This window comes from Melanostigma gelatinosum, assembly GCF_949748355.1.
Source record: "Melanostigma gelatinosum genome assembly, chromosome: 21".
NCBI lineage: Eukaryota > Metazoa > Chordata > Actinopteri > Perciformes > Zoarcidae > Melanostigma > Melanostigma gelatinosum.
Genome location: NC_136654.1, coordinates 84,845 through 111,272, shown reverse-complemented (window position 1 = coordinate 111,272; position 26,428 = coordinate 84,845). Strand labels below are relative to the sequence as shown.

Below are 26,428 nucleotides of genomic sequence, written 5' to 3'. Positions count from 1 at the left end.
AGTCAATCTTTCGTCAGTGTCACTTTGCTCCCGAGGCAAATCCGCCCTTGCGCGGTCCTCCTCATCTCGTAGTAGTCCAGCCTTTCGGAACCCGTTGGTGATGGTGGATTCTTTCACACTGCTCCACGCTGTTAGGATCCACTGGCAGACTTGAGAAAAAGTTGCGGCCGGTTTTTGTGAAGGATTTCTCTCCGTCCGTCATCCAAGCCTCCCACTGAACTCGGAGTGCCACCTTAAATGAACGGTTCACACTAATGTCAAGGGGCTGTAAATACCTTGTTGTGCCAGGAATCACAGCTAGAATAGAGTTTGTCGTCTTGATGGCTGCTTTAACAGAATCTGTTATGTGGGCTCTCATGCTGTCCAAAACTAGCAATGCCGTTTTTCTGTGAAAAAATCCCCCTGTTCGCTTCGCGTAGCATTCCATCAGCCATTCCTTCATCACGCTTTCTATCATCCACCCTTTCTTGTTCACTTTCACGGCGATTCCTTTCGGGAATTTTTCTTTCGGCATTTTCATCCGCTTAAAAATCACCATGGGTTGAAGCTTTTGTCCGGATGCCGTGCAGCCCAGAACACACGTGAAATGCGTTCTCTCATGGCCAGTCATAGTTCGTCGATTGTTGGCCACAATTGTGGCAAATCTTCTAGATATCTTCCAGATATGATCTTAGTTCATGTATAATTGTGTTTACAATGGCTGGTATGATGATGTTGCGCAGACTTTTATTTTAATATGTCTGGACTATTTCCGGTATTTTTCTCCGTGACAAATGCTTTCAACAACACGCTGAATGCTACACTTTTCTAAACATTGTCCCAACTGTACCCCCCCACCCCCCACCCCACCCCACGAGGGTACAGAATCCGTAAAATCCATAATACAGACACACTTACATTACAGACTAAGGTCTCTCAAGGCTACCATACGGAAGAAGTAAAACGAAGCAGCGTGTCCACGTAGCTCGTAGCTCTGAGTAGCATTTACGGCTACGTTGCTTTTAGATTCTAATGAGAAGACACGCTGCTTCGTTTCACTTCTTCCATTTGCTAGCCTTGAGAGACCTTAGTCTGTAAGTATGTCTGCATGAAAAGATGTACGAATATATATTGTAATGTTCCACTTACAGAGCCGGAGACAGGGTCCTTTCAATAGGTTTATTCATCAGAACCGTCACTCTTATTTCCGAGTCTCTAGCGAACATTAGTCGTCAAACTACTACAGAGTGTTACACAACAACAACTCTTCTTCCGGTTCCGGTCTAACCCCACAATCACTAGCTCCCGACACAGAACCGGCAAACCCACTTTACAGGGTCGCTACAATATTATATTTGCTTATGCTAATCGCTATTAGCATTTCCCCATTGGCCGTAATGTTAAAATTAGCTTAGAAGCTAGCGAGTCGGACATGTACCGGTACCTACCTAACTGAAGGTACATGATGTGGTGTGTTCAAGGACCCAAATGCAGACTCGGGACAGCAGAGTCTTATTGCAAACCAAGATGATTTATTTCTCTCACTCAAAAACACGCACACAAAAACACGCAGGATCGCTATTGATCGCGATCGCCATCGTCCTCCTGTGCACTAAAACCATTGAAGTCCTCTTCTTCAGTGTCGGAATTCAACAGCCTCAGAATTGCTTCGTTCGTGCTTTCAGTCCGTGTTTCGTCTGCACCCTGTGTCACTTTGCTCCCGAGGCAAATCCGTCCCTGAGCTTGCCTGTCCTCCTCATTGCGCTGTCGTCTTCATCTCGTAGTAGTCCAGCCTTTCGGAACCCGTTGGTGATGGTGGATTCTTTCACATTGCTCCGCGCTGTTAGGATCCACTGGCAGACTTGAGAAAAAGCTGCTCTTCTCATGCAGCATGTCTACGTTGCTCATAGCTCGGAATAGCATTTACGGCTAACTGGCTTGGCCAGTTGCTGCTAGCACAACAGCTATTCAGAGCTATGAGCAACAACAGTTATTGCCTCATTGCTTTTCGTTTGGTAGCCGTGAGAGACCTTAGTCTGTAATGCAAGTATGTCTGCATGAAAAGATGTTCAAAGATATATTATATATTCGCTAATGCTAATCACGGTTAGCATTTCCCCATTGGCGGTAATGTTAAAATTAGCTTAGAAGCTAGCGAGTCAGACATGTACTGTTAAAAGCATCTTGTCGTTCAACCTTTTTTGTTAACAGTCCTAGTGAGAGGTAGGTCAAAGGTACTTCATCCATATTGTAGCGACCCTGTCAGTAACAGCTGGTAGCAGAGGGGTTGCTGGTAGCAACTGTTCTGTGTCGGGAGCTAGTAAATGTTGTGTTAGACCGGAACCGGAAGTTGCAGTTGTTGTTGTTGTTGTGGCGGAGAAAAGCTACGGAAAAATCCGTATATAAATCGCACCGGACTATAAGCCGAGGCCTCAGAGCGTGGGGTAAAAAGTAGCGGCTTATCGTCCGAAAAGTACGGTACTAGTATTCATGACAGTTCATGTACGAGTCATTGTGAAAGTGGCTCGTTGATGCTCTTTGAGGGGAGATAAAAGATTAGTTTGTGTAATGTAAAGTCTGGTGGCCATCTAAAGGGTTCATCCTCTGAGGAACCGGAATGAGTTCACAACATTTTATGAAAATCGGACCTGTAGTTTAGATATTTAGCTGTTGTAGTCGTAGAAGAGGTAGTAGTAGTACTGGCAGCGCTCATAGTCCCAGTAGTAGAACTAGTAGCTGAAATACAGCAGTAGTACCTGGTGTTAAGACCACGATGCGGAGCTGCCGGGCTCGCTCCAGCTCCAGGTGGAAGGCGTGGTTCAACGGGAGGGAGGAGCCTCGCAGGGTCAGGAGGGCTGTCCTTGCTCTTGTCACCCCGTCGATCTGGATGGCCAGGAAGACCTCCTTACTGCCCTCTGACCTGAGAGGATCCACATCCACACAGACGGGAAGAAAACCACTTTCTTTACGAACGAGCAAGATACTTAACCCCACAATGTCTCCCGTAGCTGAGCCTACGATGTGATAGAATCTGAATTGTAAGTCGCTTTGGATGAAAGCGTCTGCTGAATGACTGTAATGTAATGTAACGTGTTTTTAAACAAGCGACAGGCGGATTGTGTTGGTTTCTGGTGTCAAAGTCCTGATCATTGTAAATCAGTTCTGATGCCCTGGTTCCTTCAGTAAAAGGGACCGGCAATCCTCAGACCCAAAGATGAAAAACTTTGTTAGAAAATATCTGGTTCTTTGATAAGAACCCTTTGCACATCAACATTTTGAGGTAGTAATAACTACAACTTACGAGGTGCGTTTTGGGAGGAATCAACCAATCACATGATCCCCTAACCCCAACAAGTGTTGACAATACTGAAAACAATCTGCAGTTTGTTTGCTTTTAAGTTCTGGGAAGGTTGTGGGTGAATTCTCATAGAATGGCACTTTTTATATTTGCTACCGTCTCTACCTGTCTTCGTCTCCATGGTAACAGCAGCTGAGTCTCATGGGTATTTAGAGACAGAAAAGCTGTAGTTCCTTGTATGTCCACCAGATGCTGCTGCGATCCAACTCTGACTGTATTGAAGTGAATATGAAAACATCCCACTTCTCTACTGATACAAAGTGAGTGCAGCTTTTACAGAAGCTCAGCTCTATCAAATAATTTCTCTTTAACTGTCAGTTAAAGAGCTTGTGTTAGCTGCTGTTAGCTAGTTCCAGGTGTTACTTTGGCTGGTGGTCTTACCTGCCGGTCTTCATCTCCTCCAGGCCCAGCAGGTGGACCGTCAGTAAACCCGTGACCCGCTGGCTGCATCTCTGTGGATCGGAGCCCACGTACAGTCGGAATGAACTCACGTCGCACACCGTTTCCTGGGAAGTTGTGACAGGAGGGGCCTGTTGCCGTGGCAGCAGCTCGGGGGAGTCCCCGTCACTCAGATAACCTAAAAGGAAAATAAATATATCCAGCTCCAGTAATTTTAGCACATATGACGAAGAGTTTAGCCGGTTAACGATAGCGAGCGAGGGGGCAGCTGCATTAATATGTATGAATTAGATTCGATGAATTAATGCTTCAAGGTTATCATTGATGTGTTAAGATGAACAGAGAACACAAAGGACATCATCAGCAACACATCAACACAATAAATCGCAGACCTGCATCAAGGAAAGGGGAATTCATACCAAGAACAGCTGTACAGGGGAGATAATGTGCATTCATTCATTCATTCATTCATTATGAAAGTATATCGATATCACTGAGTGGAGAATCTCTCAGGCCTCCTGACTGGTGCCCTGAAACCACGTTCAGAGGTTTAAACTCCTGAGGACCTGCCTGTATATATGTCCTTAAACCAACACTGATTGTAATCAGATTGTGATTGGCTAACAGAGACACATATAAGTGGCTCAGTCTAAATGAAAGTGTATTAAATCTCATGTGGTTATAAATGTGTGGTTGTATGAATGTTGATCTCTTTGTTGTACGCGGTACACTCAACCTCCTTTGGTCGAGCGTCCTCTCGATGATCGTCGCAGCGGTCTGGCTGGAGGGGCAGAGCTATCCAGGTGATATCTACTGATCACATTCTGGTTGGCTACAGATGATGATGACGCCGTCTTACTGATCAACTCGTCGCCGCCCCCTATGCTGTCATTTCCCTGGCGATGGGCGCGAGAGGAGGAGCGAAGGCTGAGTTTGCGGCGCAGCTCAGGCAGTTTCTTCATCTTCAGGGAGAGCTTCCTCACTGTACCAGGAGACTTCAGCCTGTCAATCACACTGAATGACACGCCCACTTTCTTGGAGAGGGCGGGGTTAGAGTCTGAGGGGGCGGGGTTAGAGTCTGAGGGGGCGGGGTCTGAGGGAGAGAGACACAATGGTGCTAAGTAATATACTTATTTTCAAGACTTAACAACATTGGGCTCTATTGACCTGAAACTGGTCACAAACACAAAGGGAATGTATTTCACAATCATCAGAAATATGTAAGACCAATAAATTATGAGCAGAAGACAGACAGGTGGAGTCAGTTACCTGTGTTGTCTGTGGTGACGTCATCAGTATGATGGCTAACACTGGGGTTGGTGCCCTCCTGTGGACTCTCTGCTGATGCCACCATCGCTCCTGCCAGCTGTGGTCTGGTATCTGCTGGTCCCGTCCTCTTGGCTGCTCCTCCCTCCTCCCTCTCCTCCCTCCTCCTCCATATCTCCTTCTCCCTGCATGGACCTCCTGCGACCTCCTCTTCAGGAATCGGGTTGTACCAGATGTTGCTGTCGCTCTCCTGCTGAACCCCACAGGCCTCATCACAAGTCTGGGTCTTTCCAGAAGACAGCACCCAGGCACGGCTGCTGCGATCCAGGCTTTGCAGATAGGCTCGCTGGCCAGATAACTTGGTGCTGTTGAAGGTGGCCGGTCCATCAAGGGAGGCTCCTGGTGGCTGGGGGGCTTGTAGGAGGACTGTGGTAGAACCGACAGGAACACTGGGGGTGCTGGTTATATCCGATGCCAGACTGACGCACTTCCTGTTGCCATACTGATCTGTCTAAGGGTACAACAAGAAGTGTGGGTCAAAGCACTGACAAGGAGTCCAACACCAGAAGGAGAACACGAAGATAAGGTTTATGAACTAAAAGAAGGGATCAAACTACCAGGAAGAGAATAATAAGATACGGTCATGATACCAAATAGATCAAACTACCAGGAGAACAAGAAGGATAGTTTGAACCACCAGAAGCAGATCTGGAGGGATGGAGTCCACCTCCCAGGATCTGCTCCTGGACATCAAACCATCTGGAGTAGTAGTAAAATGAAAGGTCAAAATACAAACCGAAATTAAGTGTTTATCCACCAGGAGCAGCAAGGTTCAGACACATATTACATGAAACAAACACTGCAATCTTTCGGTTTCATCTTGTTAAAGGGAACACAGGAAGTTAAACAGCCAACCCTGCCATCTCCTACCTTATCCTGGGCTAGCCTCTGACTCCAGGCATGCACAGATGCATCCTGGGATATCCAGTCAGAGTTCCTGGGGGCGGAGCCTGACTGCAGGGAGGTGGGCGGAGCTGCGGAGCCCTGCCACGCCCACAGCTGTTTCTTAGCAACTGTGATGTGCTTCTGTGGAGGCGAGGGAGGATCAGGGTCTGCTGCTGGGGAAGTTCTCGCCTTCGCCAACAATGATGATGAAGGTGATGATGGTGATGAAGACGTCTGGAGGACTGTGTCAGCCTTTACTGCAACATCTTCAGGAAACACAGACACAGCTGTCGTTAACGTTCTCAAGGGGTGAATTAAAGCTTTCAGTTTTTGAGAAGAGAAGGAAGAAGGAACGTTTCTTTGTTGAAGAAATGACCTCCTTTATATGTGAATCAAGTGTTTCAACCTTCAGAGGACGGAAAACGTCTCACATGTCCAGACGTATTATTCCTCCGATACCAACACCATCACGATCTCTTTGTGACAGCTGAAGCACCCAGAGCTTTACACAGTTACTGTGGATTTTAGACACAGGAATACATGTGTGTCCTGTTGAGGTGAACTTCATCACAGGTTCTCCAGAGCTGAAACACAAACAGCTGGTAGACCTCGTTTAACACATGAACCTGGTCTAGTGATGATTATTCATCTATAGTCACTCAAAGCTTTGACTGTTGGAGCAAAGTGGAATCATTAAGACGACCCATGTTCTTTTTCACACCCTGAACATTGTTAAGATAGTATTTTTACCTCATAACAAAGGGGAGGCCGGAGCCAGCCATGTGGCCGGCTTTGTGCCGTCGACACACACGCTGCGATAATAACGCTACCAAAACTGGTTTACAATTATAAGGAATTTAATTCCACTGATGTAAGCACGATTACAGTTATACATTGGAGTGTACACTCCTATGACATATTAAAACAATAAAACCCCATTTGCAAAAAACCTCGCTCGGCTCCTCCGGTGAAAACACATCTGTCGTCCGGGAGCATCCAGGTGAGAGACAGAGCGAGGAAAAAGACTTTGAATTACCCCTCCCACCCCTGTTTGACACACCTCCCCTTCCGTCTATCTCAATTGCTATTGGCTAACTTCCAGGTGCGTATTCACTTGTCTGGCCCTGTGTTTACTATCACATTCAATGACTGTCAGTTACGTTTTAATCCCATCTATAATAATCCTTCAAAATAAAAGTTTATACTTCTGCAACTTGGCAGATGTTTCATGCTTCTGCATGTTTGTTTATGCTTATGTTTATCTTAATTATGCATTCTCAAAACCCTTATGATTATGACTAACTATGAATTATTAATTATGAATTATTAGACACTTTTATTATATCTACTAACTACAGTTTTTTACTCAAATTTCTTACAATTCCCCCCTAACTCACAGTTCACTGTGAGTTAGCTACTCAAATGTAGTTAGTTATGCAAATGTCCCTGGAGACCTCCCCCCTACTCAATCCAGGGAGAGGCTCCCTATCTATCTAAACAGAGGCAAAGAATTCATGCACACAGATATCATTTCAAGTATTTCTGTTCAGTTCGTTTCAAGATAGAGTGCGTTGAGAGTCACTGCCTTCCACGTCTTGGGGCTGGCAGGATCAGGATACAGTCTGTAGGCTAGAGAACACATACTGAGAAGCCTTGACTGTTCTTTTACACGTGACAAAATTACATTTCTTAATCTTTTCCACCCTAAAATCCCTTTATAACCCAATTAAACAAAAAATTTAATCTCCAAATACTCATCCAAAACAATCCGTCTATTTTCCAAACTTCCAACATCTCACTGGATGTTTTAGAAGTCCATCTGGATGGTCAGGAACCGCTCGTGAAGTCCCTCTGGTGGCCTCATCTAGACTGTGGCCATCAGAAGCTCCAATTCGTCCTCATCCTCGTCACATAACTGGTTGCCTGGACTGGTGTCTGGCTCATCGGTGAAACAATAAACCCCTGTAGAGGTCCACGGATGCACGGGAACCCCCATCCACAGACAACTAGGCGGTCTATGATGACAGCACACAGAATAATTACGATTGCCAAAAATGTATGTTTTCACTGGCTAAGCATACTTCCCAACCAGTCGGTGAATGGATTCGTGACACCAGAGTTGTCTGCTAGCTCTTGGCTGAGTGCTGTCAGTCCCTCCAGAGCCCTGGTCACCGATCCATCAGGAGCTGTGTTATTTGGAATGAAAGTACAGCACGCAGACCCAAACATCTGGCACACGCCACTTTTCTCTGCTAAATCATCTCTAATGCCATTCTGTTCTGCAAGGTCATTAAACTAGTCTTCGCCAGCTGTGCATGCAGTCCTGATATGGCGTCACTGGTGAAGTTTACTAAACGCTGTTGGTTATAGTAAATGTAGTTGATCCAATCGACATTTTTATTAATCATCACCCTCTGAGAGAAAACAGATTCTAAATCTGCTGCTATTTGATTTCTGGCTTGAAAGTCATTAGACACCCCCCTTGGCAGTCTTATGACATCTTATGTACACTTGGTCATCAAAAGCTCCCTTCGGGCCGCCGGCATCTCTTTTGGATCTTCTGTTAGCATGTGGGCGTGGAGAGATGAGTTCTCCATAAGTTGCATCAGTGACAGGCAGGATATAGAATGACAATACAAGTTGCATCAACGCACCTGTCCAATCTTTAGGCAGGATTGGATGTATGGTTCTTCCTCCACACCACCACCATAAATCAGCTCTAGGTGCTGTCTGTCTTAACACACTGTTATATAGATAGTCGCTAGCGTTGTGACTGTGGCTACAATTTGCAATAATACTACCTACATTGGGCCCCATAGCTGTATCTGAGACTATACAATCAAATGGACCCTCTGTAACCTTGAACAGAGGTGGGGTATTATATTATACAGGTGGGTAATCTCAGTGTAGCCTCTGACAAGTGTGTTGGAGGGGCAAAGTGTCATCAGTAAACAGAGTTAAAATACAACTAATTCAGGACTTAGGAGTCTGAATCTTGAAGGAACTGGTGTTGCTAGGGGTCTAGATCCTAAACCCACAATACAATCTGTACTACTGGCTTGAAGCCGTATATTGTACCCACCATAAATTCCCATCTGCCATTCCAGTTTCCACCCCTTACCTCATTCTCTGCGTCAGTCGTATGTCGAACCTGGTCTTTTTACAGGCTTAACAATAATCCTAATGAGCCCTTGTGGGGCAGGACTATCAGTAGCCTTTCCCTGTATTACGTAAAGTCCTCAGTCAGTCAATTTAGGTAAGTCTTAAAGGATTACATCTACCCACCCCCTTTGTACACATCACATGCATAATATGATAACAGCTTCCCATACTTATGTGTGGCAGGCCCACACTCGTCAGTTATGATGCACAAGGTTTTGGACATCCACCCGTAGATGTGTTCATACCTGGGACCGGAAACGACTTCACAGAAGTCGAACTGGACCGTTGATGTTGTACCTTCTTTGAACGTAAGAGTGAGAGTTACATTTTCATAGGTGAGTGTCGTCAGATAAGCCTCTCTACGTGGTCTAAGATCGGTTTGATTAGCTACTGAGGCTAAATGTCGAATCCTGATGTAGTCATGCATGTGATCTGGTTCCTGTCTGTGGTTAATTCCACATACTAAGAGGGAAGCTACTGAACTCAGGAATAAAATAATTACAGACTTCCATAACCTACTGAAGCTAGAGTCTCCCAATGGAAGGCCTCGCTTAAACTGTGGGGGAAACGTCATTGTCAGTACTGTCTAAACCCTCTTTTGAGGTGTCTTTAACTTCAAATTTTCCTGTCTGATGTTCACTCCTGTCTCTGCGAGTGTCACACTCGTTACCTTCGCTGCTGCACAGTGAGTGAGGTGGTGTCAAGTAGCTCCAGGTTTACCTTTCACCTTTACTGCATGTGAGGTTGCCAATACTACCTCCCATGGACCGGTCCACCTTGGTTCACTCCACCTGCGCTCATGGACTCTTATCCACACCAGACTGCCTGGTGACACATCAGCCTGCTTCCTTTCGTCAGCTGCTGCTTCTGCGTTTGTCACCTGAGAAAACAACACTCGGCTCATGTTAGTTAGAGCTCCCGTATATTTCTCAATTTCTAGAGTTAGCAAGTCTAGTTGTGGTTTATCATGACGTTATTAAATCTCAAAATTTGTGAGTAGCACCTTTACTGAAAACGATTCTAAATGTGGATCTACAAAATATGTTTGACACCTTACCATAAATGTTTGACACCTTACCATATCCCCCCTTCACCTCGATATCTCTGCTGTAAGGGATCACATGGCAACCATCTATGTATCTTGCCTATACAGTGAACCCCCCCCATGGTCCTGGTGACAGCATGGGCATCTGTTGATGTCTCACGGGAGGAGGTCCAGCTGGACCTGGTCGTAGGTACTGCTGATGTTGTGGTGGGAACGGAGCATGTTGTGGTGCTGCACTGATCTGTCTTCCTCTCCTTTTATGTGGGCAATCTCTTACCCAATGACCCTCTCTCCCACATACGTAGCACTTCCCTCTACCTACAGGTCTTTCATAACCTCCTCTGTAGTTACCTCTCCCTCTGTTAGATGCTCGTGCACGTCCTCTGCCTCTATAATGTGGTGGAGGTTGGTAGTACACCACTGTGTGGGCTGGTACTGCTGGATTTGGTTGGTATGAGGTCGGGGGTGCAGCTGGATATTGGGGCTGTTGTGAGGCCTGAGCCTTGGCTACGGCCATCTGTTTCTTGGCCAGATGTTTTCTACTTATTTCTCTGTCAGCCGCCGCTATTTGAAGTTTCAGCAGCCGCCGCTGCATGCTCTTTATATCCTCGTCTTCTTTACTTTCTGCTCGTCTTTCCTCTATCTGCTGTTGCAAATCTTTTCTGATGCGTTCTACTTCTGTTACTTCACATTTTAGTCTTCTTACCATTTCTCCTACTTCCTTACTCTGCTTCTTTAATGTAAACATTATGCAGCCTAGGAGTATTCAAATGTGTGTATTAAATGTGCATGCTTGTCATCACATGAATCAAAGTCAACTCACCCTCTGTGCTGTATGGCGTGTGGCCGCTGACTCCAAAACTGGGATCCGATGCTCCACTTCCCAGATCTGGACCCATTCAACCACGCACCTTGACTAAAACAAACACAGAACTGCCAAAAGTTCAGCAGTAAATGTTAGCATACGTCTGTAGTGTAAGAGAGGTCAACGATCTCTCAAATATGTTGCGCCGTCCGTGTCAAAATTGATTCTTAGGAACTGTGTAAATTAGTAAATGTACCAAAATTAGTCAATACTGGATATGTGAAGGAATCTCGAATCCAAAATTGAAGCTGGAATTCCGAAATCAAACTCAACATCTAAATCAGAATCACAATCATAATCCAGTTCCAAATCAGAATTCGAAAGGTTTAAAATTGGAAGTAAAATGAAATTAAAAAACAATGAATAATTAATCAATTAAATATTAAATTCAACTTTAAAAATCAATAACTGTGTTCAAAGATATTCAATCAGAAATACCAATGTAAGTCAAACTGTTGAACTGCACTTACACTCTGGTCTGCACAATACTGAGTCACAATTAAGTTCAAGAATTGAAGAAACACAACTGAAACCATTAATCTTTGTTAAAATGCTGAACTAAAACCAAAGTCAACGACTAAAGTTATAATGCTTAATTAAAACTAAGGTCAGGATATGAGCTCACAGCTCTTAGACAATGAATCTCTGAAAATTCAGATTCTAAACACTTCTTTACGGTTACCTGCAGTTAGTCCTTCTTCTGTTTAATTGTTTTTAAATCTCCTTTTCTTTTGCCTTATGTTTTGATGCTTTTAATGGTTTTATGTGAAGCACTTTGAAATGTGCTATATAAATAAACTTGCCTTGCCGTCTGCGCCGAACCGGAAGTTGTTCTGCGCCAAACCGGAAGTTGTCATGAAACCGGCTTTTTTGTACAGATATGCTAACCGCAATGCTAACGAAAAAAACGGAGCTTCTAATACAGCGTACGCACACACAAGTATCACCAAAATCCCACACTTTAATTCCACTCATACGCCTTCTGTCTCCTCTCTCAATCCAGCCGTTATTTTATTTTATAAGCACTTATTTTACATACAGCGTACCGCAACGCCGGAGCTACACGTAGCTAGCGTTAGCTCCCCACAGCGCGGTCATGCAATATCAATCATTTTAAACGTATTTCCACGCTGCTAAAACACAGACTAGTCACACGTATTATTGGACTTATTTATTCATCAGTTTAAACGTATTTCCACGCTGCTAAAACACAGACTAGTCACACGTATTATCGGACTTATTGTCCGGTTTTTTTCCCTTAAACCTCCGGTTAACCGGCTTTTAGCTTCTCCAGACCCGAGGTCATTGTTACGTTTGATCACGAGTTATACACTTCCAGCGTCACCCACTCGCCCAGTCCGCCTAGCACCGCCAAAAGCCGTTATTCTACGTATTCTGAATCATCCACACGACCCTCTAATTATACATTCACAGCCAAAACAAGCGAGTGTGTCTTTCCTGAAGTCTGCGCCTCAGAAGCTAACTCCCGCTAGCCTAGCTTTCTAAGCAACTTATGCGACGGGACCCGAAACTCGTGGACAAAGCCCACAAAGGATTGCACACCTAAGCCCCTCAAAGCCACAACATCTCAGTTCGCCTCGCTACATAACTGCTTTTGAACAGTTGTCAGCACAAACCCAGCCATGCACCCCAGAGCCGGAGGATCTCAGAGCGATGCAAAGCTAGTCCGCTCTAGCTAATCAACTGCTTGGTATCAATGTGATGATTTAATTACATACACAGCGCTGTCCGTCTTTAATTAATTCTTAGGATCCTTATACTCTTGACTAATCCCTTAAGTTCATCATACTTCAGACAGCAAATCGTACTTACCTCAGTGGAACATGGCCTCCCTCGTTGGAACGTACCCACCGGCAACACAGAGCTAGCCGTTAGCAACGCTTAGCCAAGCAGAAATACCTCTAAGATTCCTAGTAGCTAACTCACAGATTTCATGAAACGGCTCTGCCGACCGATATTGTGGGCCCAGGATTGTCTGCTTGACTAACGTCGCCGTCAGCACACACAGCGAGGCCGGCAAGAAAGTCTCCATCTGGGGTGCCAAATTTGTTAAGATAGTATTTTTACCTCATAACAAAGGGGAGGCCGGAGCCAGCCATGTGGCCGGCTTTGTGCCGTCGACACACACGCTGCGATAATAACGCTACCAAAACTGGTTTACAATTATAAGGAATTTAATTCCACTGATGTAAGCACGATTACAGTTATACATTGGAGTGTACACTCCTATGACATATTAAAACAATAAAACCCCATTTGCAAAAAACCTCGCTCGGCTCCTCCGGTGAAAACACATCTGTCGTCCGGGAGCATCCAGGTGAGAGACAGAGCGAGGAAAAAGACTTTGAATTACCCCTCCCACCCCTGTTTGACACACCTCCCCTTCCGTCTATCTCAATTGCTATTGGCTAACTTCCAGGTGCGTATTCACTTGTCTGGCCCTGTGTTTACTATCACATTCAATGACTGTCAGTTACGTTTTAATCCCATCTATAATAATCCTTCAAAATAAAAGTTTATACTTCTGCAACTTGGCAGATGTTTCATGCTTCTGCATGTTTGTTTATGCTTATGTTTATCTTAATTATGCATTCTCAAAACCCTTATGATTATGACTAACTATGAATTATTAATTATGAATTATTAGACACTTTTATTATATCTACTAACTACAGTTTTTTACTCAAATTTCTTACAACATCTGGATTCGTCTCTTCCAGCTCGCTGCTCTTCCTGCCGACTTCCGGTGGCGCCGGACATGGCTTCCTCGATGACTCGGTGCGCAATGTTTTGTGTTATTTTTGTTGTTGATTGAGTTTCATGCTGCGATACCCGGAGCTCCTTCACCAGAGATGAGCTCATGAACATCACGGGTATGACTCCAGCAGATTTAGTTCCAACTTTTCTGCTAACTTCTGTGTAATTACTGGACATTCTTGCTAAGGGTGCCCTCATCCTTTCTCAAGCAGTGAGACGTAGCAGGAGAGGGAAGCGGGCCGGCGTGCTTGTACGTCTCCACTCACATGGATTCCGCACACCGCTGCCGGGCATATTCCTCTCAAACGTCCGCTCACTGTGTAACAAACTGGATGAACTTCAGCTGCTAGTGGGGAAAGACAGAGACTTTTCTTCATCTTCTGTTTTGTGCTTCACTGAGACTTGGCTGTGTGGATCGATTCCGGACTCTGCGCTCCAGCTGGCGGGCTTCCAGCTGTTCAGAGCGGACCGCGACACAGAGCTCTCAGGCAATTCGAAAGGTGGAGGAATCTGTTTTTACACCAACAGTGGCTGGTGCAACGATGTGTCAGTGATTCTTCAAAACTGTTCTACTGACCTGGAATATTTTATCATGAACTGAAAACCCTTTTACTCTCCACGTGAGTTTGCTTCATTCATTCTGGTCGGTGTTTACATTCCGTATCTGCAGAGCAATGTGCAGGACGCACTGCGGATACTCCCCGATCAGATACTATGTGTGGAGCGGACTTACCTGGACTCCCCAGTTATTGTCCTTGGTGACTTTAACAAAGGAAATCTCAGCCATGAACTCCCTAAATACCGTCAGTTTATTAAATGCCCAACCAGAGAGGAGAGCATTCTGGACCACTGCTACACAACAATTAGCGGGGCATATCACCCCGTCCCTCGGGCTGCACTGGGTCTCTCTGACCACGTCATGGTCCATCTGATTCCTTCATACAGGCAGAAACTCAAGCTATGTAAACCTGTGGTGAGGAAATTCAAGAATTGGACCAGTGAGGCTCTAGAGGATCTTCGGGCGTGCTTGGACTGTACAGACTGGGATGTTTTCAGGACTGCTACCAACAGCCTGGATGAGTACACAGAGGCTGTAACTTCATACATCAGCTTCTGTGAGGACAGCTGTGTTCCAACAAGCACCAGGGTGAGTTACAACAACGACAAACCCTGGTTCACAGCAGAACTCAGACAGCTAAGGCTGCAAAAAGATCAGGCCTTTAAGAGTGGGGACAAGGTCTTGTACAAATAGTCGAAATACAGGTTTAGCAAGGCAGTGAGAGACGCTAAACGACTGTACTCTGAGAAACTCCAACATCAGCTCTCAGCCCAAAACCCCCCACTCCATGAACGACCTCCGCCTGGCAGACGAGCTGAATGAGTACTGCTGCCGCTTTGAAAGACAATGGGACAGTCCTGACTCCATCCCCCACAGCCCCATCAACCATCACCAGTCCACCAGCCCCCCCTCCCCCAGCTCAGCAGGGGCCCATGCCTCTGTACCACCCATTCCAGCAACCCCCCCCCACCCCCAGTGACGACTCTCTCTATTCAGGAGAGAGATGTAAACAGGCTCTTTAAAAAACAGAACCCCCGCAAAGCAGCCGGCCCAGACTTGATCTCCCCCTCCACCCTGAAGTATTGTGCTGACCAGCTGTCTCCAGTCTTTACAGACATTTTCAACACCTCCCTGGAGACATGCCACGTACCAGCCTGCTTCAAGGTCTCCACCATCATCCCTGTCCCTAAAAAAACAAGGATCACAGGACTTAATGACTACAGGCCCGTCGCCCTGACCTCTGTGGTCATGAAGTCTTTTGAGCGCCTTGTCCTGTCCCACCTAAAAACCCTCACCGACCCACTCCTGGACCCCCTGCAGTTTGCCTACAGAGCCAACAGATCTGTAGATGACGCAGTCAACATGGCCCATGACTTCATCCTCCAGCATCTGGACTCCCCAGGAACCTACGCCAGGATCCTGTTTGTGGACTTCAGCTCTGCCTTCAACACTATCATCCCATCTCTGCTGCATGATAAGCTCTCCCAGCTGCAGGTGCCCGACTCCACCTGCAAGTGGATCACAGACTTCCTGTCCGGCAGGAAGCAGCACGTGAAGCTGGGAAAGCACGTCTCATCCTCCAGGACCATCAGCACCAGTTCCCCCCAAGGCTGCGTTCTTTCCCCTCTTCTCTTCTCCCTGTACACCAACAGCTGCACCTCCAGCCACCAGTCCGTCAAGCTCCTGAAGTTTGCGGATGACACCACCCTCATTGGACTCATCTCTGGTGGGGATGAGTCCGCCTACAGGTGGGAGACTGACCATCTGGTGACCTGGTGCGGCCCCTATCACTGTGTGACTCCCCCGTCGAAGTGGTGGAGTCCTTCCGCTTCCTGGGCTCCATCATATCCCAGGACCTCAAGTGGGAGCTCAACATCAGCTCCATCACCAAGAAGGCTCAGCAGAGGATGTACTTCCTGAGGCAGCTGAAGAAGTTCAACCTGCCAAAGACAATGTTGGTGCATTTCTACAGAGCCATCATCGAGTCCATCCTCTGCTCCTCCATCACGGTCTGGTACGCTGCAGCCACAGCCAAGGACAAGGGCAGACTGCAACGCATCATTCGCTCTGCTGAGAGGGTGATTGGCTGCAATCTGCCATCACTCCAGGACTTGTTCACTTTAAGAACCCTGAAGCGGGCAAGAAGGATTGTAGCTGACCCCTCTCACCCTGGACATAAACTGTGTGTGCCCCTTCCATCTGGTAGGAGGCTGAGGTCCTTCAGGACCAAGACCTCACAACACATGAACAGTTTCTTCCCATCGGCAGTCGGGCTCATTAACAGAGCCCGGGACCCCCACTGACGCTGTCATCCCCAGGACAAATTCCCACCGGTCACTCCCCCGCACATCCCTTCTATTATGCTCGACACTTTCACACTACACTTACATCTCACTGGTTTATAGTCCTGTTACCTGTCTGCTTGTGCACTCGACTTCACTTTATTTCATATTTCACTTCATCCTATATTCCACTTTATTGTACATTTTACTTTCTTATATTTTCTGTAAATTTTCTGTAAATTTCTGTAAAAGTGTTGTACTTTGCATTGCCGATTGTTGTTGATTGTTGTTATATGTTGCGCACCTCCCGTCATGTCAAATTCCTTGTATGTTCAACATACAATGGCAATAAACGGATTCTGATTCTGTGTGTATGTGTGTGTGTGTGTGTGTGTGCGTGTTAGGGGTGTAACGGCTCACAAAATTCACGGTTGGGTTGGGTACGATACAGTGAAGCCACGGTTCGGTACGTTTCGGTACAGTAGAAAACTATAAACGTATTGTTCGGTTCGTCATGCGTACCGAACCGTGAGCCTCATACCGAACGGTTCAATACGAATACGCGTATTGTTACACCCCTAGTGCGTGAGTGTGTTCTGTGTGTATGTCTGTGTGTTTAGGTGTGTGTGTGTGTGTGTATGTGTGTGTGTGTCAGGTCTATAGTTAGGGCTGGTTCAGGTCTATAGTTAGGGCTGGTTCAGGTTTATAGTTAGGGCTGGTTCAGGTTTATAGTTAGGACTGGTTCAGGTTTATAGTTAGGGCTGGTTCAGGTTTATAGTTAGGACTGGTTCAGGTTTATAGTTAGAGCTGGTTCAGGTTTATAGTTAGGACTGGTATGTATAATCTGTATAGTTCCGATACAGATTAGGAATTGTTCCCGTCCACATTTGCAGGCCTTGTTTTCAGTCGTATTCCTGAACTATTGTCCAATCAACACTGTTGCATATAATGCCAAGTGTGTGTGTTTGAGAGAGAGAGAGAGAGAGAGAGAGGCAGAGAGAGAGAGAGAGAGAGAGAGAGAGAGAGAGACAGGGAGAGAGAGAGAGAGACAGGGAGAGAGAGAGAGAGAGAGAGAGAGAGACAGAGGCAGAGAGAGAGAGAGACAGGGAGAGAGAGAGAGAGAGAGAGAGAGAGAGACAGGGATAGAGAGAGAGAGAGAGAGGCAGAGACTAAATGTACAGTTAAGGTTACAGTTTACAAACACTAACCCTAACCCTGTCTGACAGGAAGTGATTCTCTCCAGAGGTCGGCCTTCACTTCCTGTCATCTGAATGAAGCCAAAGACTACCTGATAGAGAACTGAGAGGATGTGTGTGTGCTAAAACATCTGTTTTAATTTACAGAAGCCAGGAGAGAGGAGGAGGAAGAGGAGGAGGAAGAGGGTGATGAATACACAGCTGTGTCTCTGCTGATGTCAATGAACTCTCTGTTTTTAAGAATAAACACTGCTGTGTATTCACTATTCATTAGTGGCTTAAAATACACAGAAACCCACAAAGACTGCAGTCAGCAACACACACACACACACGTCTAATGACAGGAAATTACCCAGTTTATCTACAGGAAACTGAACATTAAACTACGTGTCTGAAGAGGAGTAGATTATAGACATACAAAACTGTTAGCCTAGCTTAGCACAAAGACTAGAAATAGTGAAAGATCAATCAGCTGTTTACTGATCATTAGCTAATGTTAGCATGCTAACACGCTAAACTAAGACGGTGAACATGGTGTCCATCCGTCCGTCCATCTGTACTTTTTACTGCATTAATCTGACATCTTTAGTTATAGATTCAGATTATGAATCAATAATGAATGATTCATAATATAATAAGTAATATTATAGATTATATAAAGTCATTCAAATGAGCTCCACCTTTAAAGTGATCAACACATCAATGATCAATAATTATAATAGATATTATTCTGCAGAGTGAGTACTTTTACTTTTGGTAGTTTACTTTAAGTATATGTGCAGTACTTGTAACAGAGTCTTTCTATTCTGTAGTATTAGTACTGTTGTACTACAGGTTTTGGTCTTAAACTGTAAACAGATCAGTTCTTTGTTCATGTCATTGAAGAAGAAGAAGAAGAAGAAGAAGAAGAAGAAGAAGAAGTCGCGGTAGTAGTAGTAATAGCAGTATTAGTAGTATTAGTATTAGTAGTAGCAGTATTAGTACATTACATTACAGTAATTTAGCCAAAGCAACTTACAATTCAGATTCTATCACATTCATACACCGTAGGCTCAGCTACGGGAGACATTCATGGGGTTAAGTGTCTTTTCTCAAGGACACATCGACATGCGACTAGTGGAGACGGAGCCGGGTATCGAACTGTTGATCCTCTGATTGAAGGACGGCCCTGCTCTCCACTTATCCACTGTCGCCCTAATAGTAACAGTAGCAGTAGCAGTAGTAGTAGTAGCAGTAGTATTAGAAGCAGTAGTATTAGTATCAGTAGTAGGTGTAGCAGTAGTAGCAGTAGTAGTAGTAGCAGTAGTATTAGTAGCAATAGTAGTAGTAGCAGTAGTATTAGTAACAATAGTATTAGTAGCAGTAGTAGCAGTAGTAGTAGTAGCAGTAGTATTAGTAGCAATAGTAGCAGTAGTAGCAGAAGTAGGAGTAGCAGTAGTATTAGTAGCAATAGTAGCAGTAGTAGCAGTAGTAGTAGTAGCAGTAGTAGTAGTAGCAGTAGTATTAGTAGCAGTAGTAGTAGTAGTAGTAGCAGTAGTATTAGTAGTAGCAGTAACAATAGCACTAGTAGCAGTAATAGTACTACTAGTAGCAGTATTAGTAGTACTAGTATTAGCAGCAGCAGTATTAGTACTAGTCTGTTAGATGTATACAGTGTGCAGCTCCTCACCGCTCATTTTGGGGTCGGTCTTTCTTCTGGATCTGTCTTTGCCTCTCAGCCTAGAGAAGGTTCTCTTCAGCAGAGGCTCGGCCATGGTGGACCACCTCCTTCTGCTCCTCCTGCTCCTCTGGGTGGAGGTCCTGGAGACAATAATCCAGCAGAGGAGTCAGCGCTCCTTCATGGTGTTTGGATCACAGTGTTCACACTCGGCCATGACTCGGACTCTGAGCTGCAGAACAGGAAATGAATTCCACACATTCTTTCCCAAACTCCCCCTCTCCTCCTCCTCCTCCTCCTGTTCCTCCTCCCACTCCTCCACAGGGAGGGGAGGAGAGTGGGGAACAGAGCACACCTGGGAAATGTAGTCTCCGGAAACTAAACTTTTTGTTTGCACATCAATAACTATCATGTCGGTAAAGTTATAGACGAGTAATGTTTCTCCTTGATTTGGTCGTCGTGGAAACATAACCCCCACTCAACTCAAGTATCTCAGCAGGTATTCCAGCCGAGTACTACAGTACTATTCCAGATTGTACTTTCTACTTTTACTGTTATTAGAAGTACTAAAATGTTCTTCTTCTTTGGTTTCTGAAAGGTCAGACGGGTCAGCAGCCGTCTCCTGCAAGTTCAACCAGCATGGTCAAAGGTCAACACAGACACGCGTGTGTGTATGAATGTGTCTGTCTGTATGTCTGTGTGTGTGTCTCTCTCTCTCTGTGTGTGTGTGTCTCTCTCTGTCTCTCTCTCTCTGTGAATGTGTGTGTGTGTGTGTCTCTCTCTGTATGTCTGTGAGTCTCTGTTGGGATCTAAAGGAGCGTGTTTGGGTTATCAGCATTTAAGAAACTGAATTCTTGACATCAATAGAATTATTAATGTATGTAACAATTATTAATGATTATTAATAACAACGGGGCACCACCCTGCGAACAGGGACCAATAACCAAACGATAAAACTAAGTCTCATAATTAGTAGTCACTCATAATGTCAATAGTCTGCGTATGACTATACATTCAGTGACAGGGAAGGTTTTTAAGTTCGAGCACAGGCCACTACATACAGGTTTATCAAATACATATGCACAAGTAATCAGATGACTGCTCCTTAAAGTATAACAGAGTTTATTAAATCAAAATAATAAATGATCAAATCAATTAATATTGCAACCAACAAACGTCATCATACAATTTTATATGCCTAAACTAAAGAATGAATAAAATGGATGAGGGTGTATGTCTGTGTGTGTGTGTGTGTGGGTCTGTGGGTGAAAAGGAAGGGGAGTCTTACCGCTATTGCTAAAGACTACAAAGATGGCGGCGCCGAGTGACGCGAGCCAAAAGGGGAGGGGCCTTAAGATACTACAGCTAAACTACCACCAGATGGCGGAGTCGAGTGACTCGGGCAAAATGGCGGTGAGACTGCTATATGTAATGACGTGTGCCGATGCACACATGTGTTGTGAGGCGATCGTTTGAACGGGGTTTCCCCAGGGGCAGACATAGGAGCTGTGTGTGTTACGTGAGAAGAGGAATAAAAGGGGAGAGAGAGGAATCAGAGTTTCTGTGTGCGATGTCGCGTTGTAGTGAGAATGAGGATCGCCGATCGTATCTCACACAAGTTGCCGTTGTCGCTTCGCAAACTGACGACACTTATGCCCGATAGTCGCGTTTCCACACTTCACTCACAGAATCGATTCAAGTAAATAGAGCAAGAACAAAAATGAAATCAAATAATCCCAAAAGCAACAGTCAAACAGTTAATACACAATGCAACGGAGCTTCTCTGCTCCGTAATGATTGCGCAATATCACAATATCACGCGACAGTAACTTAAACACACAAAAAAACACGGGAATATCAACATATAAATGAATGGCCTGAATTAAATTTACGTTAATTTAAGCTAAGCTATGCCCAGATACCAAGAATCTTACTTGTCGATGCTTCGTTGCAACGTTAAAGTGTTCGTGGGGAAGTTGTTCCTTTTTCCTCGTCAGGAAGGGGGGTCAGGGGGAGCTTTCAGCGCGGCCTTGTAGCGGGCGCTGTGTGTCGCACGGCTTTTGCTGGTGCGGCTTCGGTCCGTTGGCGTGGCTCTGGAGCAAACGCAGACGTGATCAATCCTCGCTGCAGGGGGGATGATCTAACTTCGACTGACGGCGTGGTCCGTGCGTCTTACCGGGAATTGTCGGTGAAGGAGGGAGGCTTGGTCGTCTTTCCTTCGCCGGAATGTGTGCACCAAAAGAAAAAGAAAAGCAAAAAGCGGAGAACGGATCGCTGAAGCGGATTCGTTATCGCGGGTGGAGTGGGCCTTTACTCAGCGAGGAACACGGCTGTTTCGTCCAGCGAGATGGCTTGTGACCTGACAGGGTTTGAGGAGGGGTGAAGGGCCGTTGCTTCCTTGTGGCCAGCGTCGCGCTGGCGGGGAAAGCTGGATCTTCTGTGGCCTGGACGGGGGGGTCCGAGCGAAGAGAGCGTTGTGTGCTCCCTGTCTCAACCGAGGTCGAAGGGAAAAAGCATTGAGGTGTGATCTGCAGGCAGTTTTGTAGAACAGTGGTTGAACCACAGGGGTCCTGGGGTCTCTTGGCCCTCGGCCAATGAGCTTGCAGCGGTGCATTCAGGTGACTTCAGGAACCATATTTATTTTGGGGGGGGGCAATTCACACCCTCGTGTGAAATTCCTTTGCTCTTATCAAACTACAAATCAGGATGAAACCTTTGCTTGAAAAAGTGAAGGCCTGATTCTTTGTCCACAGCACATGTTGAAGCCATATGGTCAGACCCCAACAGTCTCTCTGTCTGTGTGTGTATGTGTGTGTGTGTGTCGCTCTCTCTCTCTCTCTGTGTGTGTGTGTCTATATTAGGAGGCTGATGGTCTGATTGTCGTTTCCTGAACATCTTCTGTTTACAAGAGACATTCTTACCAAAGCAAGACTTGGAAAAACTGAACTCTTTCAATGATAACTTTCATGGTGCTGGGGAGTCTACAACTGACTTTGGCATGGAAATAGTCAGAGGAAGGATACCAGGGGGTGTGGCTATTCTCAGGAATAAGAAGCTTGACTCATTGACAAATGTGATCAGGCTTGGTGTTGACTGGTGTGTTGCAATACAGTTTACTCATGATGATAAGGAATTCATTATCCTAAATGTCTATACACCCTATGAGTGCCATCACAATGAGGATGAATATCTAAATAGGCTTGCCTTCATCAATTCCTTCATTCAAGATAATACTTCTTCCAGTAAATAAGTCATTGGGGATATGAATGCAGATATCTCAGACACAAGCTCAGTATTTGCCAAGCACATGGCTCAGTTTTGGAAAGACAATCATTTTATATTATCAAGCGAAGTGCTTTTACCTACAGATAGCTACACATTAGTGAGGCCTGGCACACTACAACATGGCTGGACCATTGCATTAGTACAGCTGATGCACATGCTTCATTGGGATCTATGGGGATTCTTTATGGAGCAGCAACAACTGATCATATACCTTTTGCTATGTCAATAAATGTTGAACATCTTCCGGCACTATCTAGAAATGGAAATAGTGTCAACACAGAAAAACTTGACTGGTCAACTCTCACTGAAGAGGACGTCTTAGTGTATTCTGCTCGTACAGACCAGTCCTTCAGTAATATTCATCTACCTAGAGATGCAGCTATGTGTACTGACGTTAGTCAGACTCTAAGATAACACCGTGACTTTAGTCAGACTCTAAGATAACACCGTCACTTTAATCAGAGTCTAAGGTAACACAGTCACTTTAGTCAGAGGCTGAGATAACACCGTCACTTTAGTCAGAGTCTAAGGTAACACCGTCACTTTAGTCAGAGTCTAAGGTAACACCGTCACTTTAGTCAGAGTCTAAGATAACACCGTCACTTTAAGGCAAGGCAAGGCAAGTTTATTTGTACGGCACATTTCAACAACAAGGTAATTCAAAGTGCTTCACATAAAAGCATTAAAAGCATCAAAACATAAGGCAAAAGAAAAGGAGATTTAAAAACAATTAAGAACATTCATTGCATTAAAACATACTTTTTTTTTTAAACAGTGTAAGAAATAAAATACAGTAGTAAAATGCAGAAATGCAGGAAATTGATAAATATATGAATTGAATGTGGTTCAATTAAAGGCAGCAGCAAACAGAAAAGTCTTCAATCTTGATTTAAAGGAGCTGAGGGTCTCAGCAGACCTGCAGCTTTCTGGACTTTGTTCCAGATATGTGGAGCAGAAAAACTGAACGCTGCTTCTCCATTTTTTAGTTCTGACTCTGGGAACAGAAAGTAGACCGGTCCCAGACGACCTGAGGGGTCGGGATGGTTCATAAGGTAGCAGCAGATCAGAGATGTATTTTGGCCCTAAACCATTCAGTGCTTTGTAAACCAACAGCAGGATTTTAAAGTCAATTCTTTGTTGGACAGAAAGCCAGTGCAAAGACATCAGAACTGTGGTGATGTGATCCACCCTCCTGGTCTTAGTGAGGACTCGAGCTGCAGCATTCTGAATCAGCTGCAGCTTTCTGACAGACTTTTTACAGAGACCTGTAAACACACCATTACAGTAGTCCAGTCTGCTGAAGATAAATGCATGGACAAGTTTTTCCAAATCCTGTTGAGACATAAGTCCTCTCATCCTTGATATATTCTTCAGGTGATAGGAGGCTGATTTTGTAATTGTCTTGATATGGCTGTTCAGGTTGAGGTCTGAATCCATAACTACACCTAGATTTCTGGCTTGGTTTGTGGGTTTTAACATCAGTGATTGAAGCTGAGCGGTGATTTTCAATTGTTCGTCCTTGGTACCAAAAACAATTACTTCTGTTTTATCTTTGTTTAATTGAAGAATATTCTGGCACATCCAGTTGTTGATTTGTTCAATGCAGTTACCCAGCCCTTGTATGGGATTATAGTCCCCTGGTGACATAGTTATGTAGATTTGTGTGTCGGCTGCATAATTATGATAACACACTTTGTTGTTTTCCATAATCTGAGCTAGTGGAAGCATGTAGATGTTGAACAGAAGAGGCCCCAGTATTGAACCTTGGGGAGTTCAATAGTCTAAGGTAACACCGTCACTTTAGTCAGAGTCTAAGATATCACCGTCACTTGTTGCTGGTGGTTTGATTAGTTAGATGACCGAGTTTCTCCAGTTAAACATCCCTCTTGGATTTGGGGCAGATTAATATAATTCATATCTGATCCTCATTCAGTTTATGAAAGTTATGAATCATTCATGCGTTTATTGCCAACAGGCCTAACTCAATAGATATGTACAACTGTGTATCATCAGCGTCTCTATGGACGGTGACATCGTGTTCCCTGATGATGTCACTGAGAGGAAGCATGTAAAGTGAGTCACCGTGTCAAATGCTGCAGGTCAAGAGAAACCACAACTAAGACTTTACGTGGATCAGAGTCTCGGATCCCTGATCTCTGTGCTCTGTTCGCTCTGGACTGAAAAAGTTCTTTATCTGGTGGAAAACGACTTTCTCGAGTATCTTGCTTGAAAAGGATGGGTTTGTTCTGGGCCTAATACTACTTATAATACTTCAGGCTGCTCAGACTAAATTAGATTTAGACTCAGGACAGACTCCAGTTTTAAGGGATATGTTCATAATGCTCTCGGTTTGAGATGTTAGTGAAAACGTTCTAAAACAATGAGGAAGAGCTGGATGGACATTTCATCTGTAAACTGTTATTTCAAAATAAAAGCCCACTCATGAGATGTCATTGATGAAACTGGAGGAAGTTCATTTGTCTCACAGGCTGAAGATTGTTTTTCTTTATACCGTCAGATCTGAGCTGATCAGCAGGGAAGAGGAAGAATATAAATATATAAGTGATCAATCAATCAATCAAATGGAGCTGCTTTGTTTTGAATTTAGTGTAAAGATTAAAATGATAAACTCCTGAGGGTTTGGCTGTTTGTGTGTGTGCGGCTTGATCTCTGAGCTCTGCCATGCGATTGGTGCATAATAAAGTGACGTCAGCAGCAGGTTAATGATTGGCTCTGGTCCACCTGTCGCTGTCATGGTAACCCTCAGTGGACAATTTTAATCTCTAAATTCTGACTTTAATAAATAAAACAAATGTGACAAAATACATATTAGTAGAGAAGGAATGTTATATATTCTCTAGTAATATATATAATATATCTATGTCAATAAATAATCAATACAGGACTGATATATATATATATATAATTTATATATATATCTAGTAAATCTCTATCTCAATGAATAATCAGATCTATGAGATCAGTTTATTTAAAGGTTTACTCTGACGTTCTAAGACCTTCCCGACATCAATGAAGCTAAAGCTCCTCCAATCATGTCGACCTACCCGTCTGTCTACCTATGTATCATGAAGTTAATACAACAGGACATATTGTAAAGTACTATAAAGTAAAAGCTGAACTAAAATGTTTTCTTGTTGGCTGTCAGAGAACACATACGCTCCGCAGACCTCTGACCTCTCAAATAAAATGACATCGAAGAAGGGTTATTAGTAAGTAACATTCACTCATGATGGATCCTTTTAAGTGTCACTCGAAGTGTTTATCAGGTATAACAATCATTTAAAGTAAAATATTTTATTATGTAAATTTCAAGTTTATTTCGTCAGAACAGCCGGCAGCAGGAGGACGCTGTCCTGTGATTGGTCAAAATGGTCTTCCCTTGTGAGGTTCAGGTCCGTGGATCAGTTGGGTGAGGCAAAGAACCTCCACCCTGGTTCTGCTCGACCTCTGGAGAGAGAGAAACAATAGAGAATCTAAAAACCTGACCTGGGCTCATTAATATTATGAACCATTTCATGTGTTTTAAGCCACGACCTGTTTAGTTGTGTGATGAGATTGAAGCTAGAGGTGTAAATAAATCTAACAAAGCTGTTGGTAGTGGACTGAAAGTTGGACCTGGTCCGTTGTGGTC

The 26,428-nt window shown here is 44.6% G+C and overlaps 1 protein-coding gene across 1 annotated transcript in view; it reads right to left on the bottom strand.

Annotated features, from left to right (window-relative positions):
* syde1 (synapse defective Rho GTPase homolog 1) overlaps window positions 1-19,697 on the bottom strand; it is a 31,025-nt gene extending 11,328 nt beyond the window's left edge. The window contains exons 1-6 of the mRNA XM_079293447.1: window positions 19,504-19,697; window positions 5,933-6,213; window positions 5,006-5,513; window positions 4,473-4,829; window positions 3,719-3,914; window positions 2,736-2,899 (exon numbers count right to left, since the gene is read on the bottom strand). Coding sequence (XP_079149573.1) covers window positions 2,736-2,899; window positions 3,719-3,914; window positions 4,473-4,829; window positions 5,006-5,513; window positions 5,933-6,213; window positions 19,504-19,588 — 1,591 coding nt within the window. The 5' untranslated portion in view covers window positions 19,589-19,697. The remainder of the gene's footprint in view (window positions 1-2,735; window positions 2,900-3,718; window positions 3,915-4,472; window positions 4,830-5,005; window positions 5,514-5,932; window positions 6,214-19,503) is intronic.
* Between the last annotated feature and the right edge of the window lie 6,731 nt (window positions 19,698-26,428).